The sequence below is a fragment of the Wasmannia auropunctata genome, unplaced genomic scaffold (assembly GCF_000956235.1).
Source record: "Wasmannia auropunctata unplaced genomic scaffold, wasmannia.A_1.0 LD334722.1, whole genome shotgun sequence".
Lineage (NCBI taxonomy): Eukaryota > Metazoa > Arthropoda > Insecta > Hymenoptera > Formicidae > Wasmannia > Wasmannia auropunctata.
In genome coordinates this window covers 87,167-91,328 of record NW_012028168.1, presented here as the reverse complement: position 1 = coordinate 91,328, position 4,162 = coordinate 87,167, and the positions used below count along the sequence as shown (strand labels likewise).

Below are 4,162 nucleotides of genomic sequence, written 5' to 3'. Positions count from 1 at the left end.
GGAAAACAGCAAAGCGGAAGAGACGAGAGAGGTTTAGCGACCGCGCGATGGACAAAAGGAACGGATTCGGTCGAAACACTCCGACGCGATCAGACGTGCTGATTCTATACTGTACATTCGAATAAAGTGAATTTAGTCTCAATACTCCTCAAAACTGAAATACTTATTATTCGGACATCATCCTAGCACAAGACTAACGAATAGAATAACTCTGATCTCGCGCTACATAGCCACACGCACAGGCAATAGACTAAAATACAATTCTAGAGTACAATACAATACATAAAAGAAATATGGTATAATGTTATATTATATCTATATACATATTTATGTGTATATATATGTATATATATATATATATATAATAAGTATATAAAATATACATATATATTTTTATAATATATAAATACCTGTATATAGATACTTTTGTATACAGTCCCATTTTCCTTAGGCAAATATCTCAAAAAATATGGGAGATACGAAAAAATGTTTCAGACAAAATTAAGTTATAGGATATGAAGGGAAAGACATAATGATAAAATCAATTTTACAAAAAAATCGATTTTTCAAGATCACATGGAGGATCCTCTATTTTTTTAAATGGAATGGCATGATTTTTTTAAATAATATGATTTCTCTAATCTGTATATAAAAGTATTGAGGTACAGTTATAGAAAAATCAACACTATCAGATAATTAATAATTTATTATACTTCGACATAAAATATGATAAATCAACACTTTATAAGATATTTATTAATTTATCATATTTCAACATGAAACATCTCGTTAACTATTAATTTCTTGATAATTGTATCTTAATATACACAGAATAATGAGATGAATTGATTAGTGTAAAGGAAACATATACAGTTGCTTTAAAAAAGCAATTTTACATATTTTTTGCAAAGTAACTGTGTGTTTTCTTTACATCAATCAATTCATCTCATTATTCTGTGCATAAAAATAGAGATATTTTATGTCGAAATATATATGTCAAGATAAAATATAAAATATCTCGTAAAACACTGATTTTTCGATAATTTTAATACTTTATATGTAGAATAATTAGAGGAATTATATTCATTAGAAAAAATCATATTATTCCATTAAAAAAATTTTACCATTAAAACATTACCATCAATATTATTAAAATAAGTAAAACTACGAATTTTTCTGTTTTTAGAGGACAAAACGATTTATTATCCCACCGACGATGATTTCCTTATGATCTATCTCCGGCCGTGCAAATTTTATCCAGAGAGTGCGTTGGCGCTGATGAGACGCGTCGCGGACTTCAAAGTGAAGCAGGCAGCCCTGCTGCACAATCTATTGCCGAGCGACGAGAAAGAGGCCTTCACCAAGTACAATGTCGTCAATGTGTTTACAAACCTAGATCACAAAAATCGCAGGGTGATGGTTGTGAATGCCGGCAAAACCTGGGATCCATCGAAAGTCAACTCCGACCAAATTTTCCGGCTTTTCTACTTGATACACCAGCTGGCCCTTCAAGAACCGGAAACGCAGGTATATGAATCAAATATTATTTTACGTTTCAACCTCAATGAATACGATAGTAGTCGTCTATCTGAATAAGCCGATCTGCAATCCGCTCACTTTCACAATACATTTCTGATTAATTCGGCCGTTCACATCGGTTGGAATGCTTCACCTTAGTTGACTCTGCCCATTCTCGTATGGCGATAATGAATCTGCTCCGCATTCTTTTATTATTTGACCTCGATCTATAACTATTTTAATATATATTAATTATTGCTTTTACTCATTTTACATACATAACATTCTGTAATAAACGCAAGATGTGCCTCTGTTCTCTGTAATTGACCTACGTTTCGTACTTTGTATGTAAATTATTATTGAGATAGCTGAAGATGGCTAGGTAAACCAAAACATTTCATCTTGTCAACTTTATAGATTAATAAAGAATATATTATATTATTTTATTATCCAATCTTTGCTCGTATATTTAGACTTTATTTTATTTTTTTATTTGAAGTATCATAATTTGACGTAGCTTGTCCTCATATACATGCAGGAATTAAATTAGTTTCAGGTATTAAGCAATACTTTCCAATATGTAAAGAAATGTGAAGGAAATTTAAATTAAATATTTGAGATATTAAGTAATGTATTACAATATTAAGAAAATGTGATGGAAAAGTTTAAATTAGATATTCTGTTTTTAATTTTTGCATGTACAAGTCTCGCATACAAATCCTTGTGTATTACAAGAGAATGAATTAATGCTGTGGATATGTACGTGTGACACGTGTGTATAATCATCGAATTGAATGCGCGATAACTCACGATCAGCAAAATTCCATTGCCTTGACTATGCAAAAAGGAAATTTAAACTTTTGCAATCAATGCCAGAAGAAGCAAAAAATATTTAACAACGTTGATTATTTGTCATTAGAATTGTTAAATTATTAACCGAAATTAACAAAGATAATTTTGGTCAATAATTAGTTAATAAAATTTCAGTTATAAATAACTCAGATGATTTAAAATTCAAATTAACATAAAGGAGCTATATGAGCCAAAATGTTAAATTCATTTTTGGATTATTATTTCGTTATAACAAACGTTTCCGAACATTGGATCTTCAGTATATAATACAATATTTATATTTAAATCACAGTCGAAATATGATGATGCTAGATATATGCATGTATAACAACCGCAAACGCTTATAGATATATAGATTGTATACGGATTAGCAGTTAAATTATTAAATTTTACACACACACACACACAAAAGTTATTTGTGTGTCCTAATTTAATTTAACTAGTAACTATTTTAATTTTAATGAAGTTATAGTATTCGACCTAATTTTGACGGCCGGATGTAAGCGCGAATCAGGCATGATTGCACTTTGCTCGATTGATAAGAGATCCGATGAATAATCTAATGTCAATGTAAGACAGAAAGAGAGAAGCGAGAGGAAGAGAGAGAGAGAGAGAGAGAGAAGAAAAACGAGATAGCATTAAATCTTTTCTTATAAAAATTAGATATGTCGGAATTATTAAATAATCTGTAGAATAATCGGAAGTATATATTTAATCAACATTTTAGTTTTATTAATTATTTAATTACAAGTGCTTATTCTTTTTCAGATATATGGTTCCGTGGTCATAATGGATTTTGACGGACTATCCATGAAACAAGTCACAGGACTGTCGCCAGCCTGGAGCATGAGACTCCTTACTTTTATTCAAGAAGCAATGCCAATGCGTTTAAAGGCGGTAATTAATATCATATAAAATTATATGTAAAATCAGTTTAAAAAAATTGTTTTGAGAATAGAAGGAGTTACATACTTTTAAAATCTTGTAACATGGATCAAATATTGAGAATAAGTATCATTGCTTTTTATTTCTAGTTCATATGTAATAGTAACCATTTTATATTCTGGAAAAAATCAATTATTACGTAAATATTATATAAATCAAATCATTAAATATTTCTAATTATATAAATATGTTACATATTTTAATTATATTCAATATTCCTTAGGTGCATTTTGTCAAACAACCGTGGTTGTTTAATATGGTGTGGCAAATGATTAAACCATTTGTGAAAGAGAAATTGAGGACACGCATGTTCTTCCATGGCTCCAAGATGTCTTCCCTCCACACTCACATCCCACCGAGTCATTTGCCGAAAAACTATGATGGTGAATTGCCAGAAATAGATTATAGCGGTGCCGATTGGTATCCAGTAGCATTTTCTTACGAAGACAAGATTAGAGGTAGATATATATCGAAAATAAATCGATAAAAAAAAGAAATATATATATGTGTGTGTATATAAAAAAACATTTTCTAAAAAATTATAAAAGCATACGAGAATTTTGAAAAATCGTATAAAAAATTATAAGAAAAACTTTTGCGTTATTTATTTATTTTTGCATTAATTTATTCTTAGATCAATCCAACTCTTTTTGAATAATTTGTTAGAAATATTTTTATATAAATCACTTTTAATACAAACTAAACTTTATTAAATTCAATTCTAATATTTTTTACAAATTAAATTTATCATATAGAGAATAAAAGTTATAAAAGTTTAAAATTGTAACACACACACACACACACACACACACACACACACACACACACACACACACACACACAGCAA

The 4,162-nt window shown here is 29.2% G+C and overlaps 1 protein-coding gene across 1 annotated transcript in view; it reads left to right on the top strand.

Annotated features, from left to right (window-relative positions):
- Window positions 1-4,162, top strand: part of LOC105458049 (alpha-tocopherol transfer protein-like) — an 11,383-nt gene that overhangs the window by 6,760 nt on the left and 461 nt on the right. The window contains exons 2-4 of the mRNA XM_011703088.1: window positions 1,187-1,527; window positions 3,139-3,267; window positions 3,539-3,773. Coding sequence (XP_011701390.1) covers window positions 1,187-1,527; window positions 3,139-3,267; window positions 3,539-3,773 — 705 coding nt within the window. The remainder of the gene's footprint in view (window positions 1-1,186; window positions 1,528-3,138; window positions 3,268-3,538; window positions 3,774-4,162) is intronic.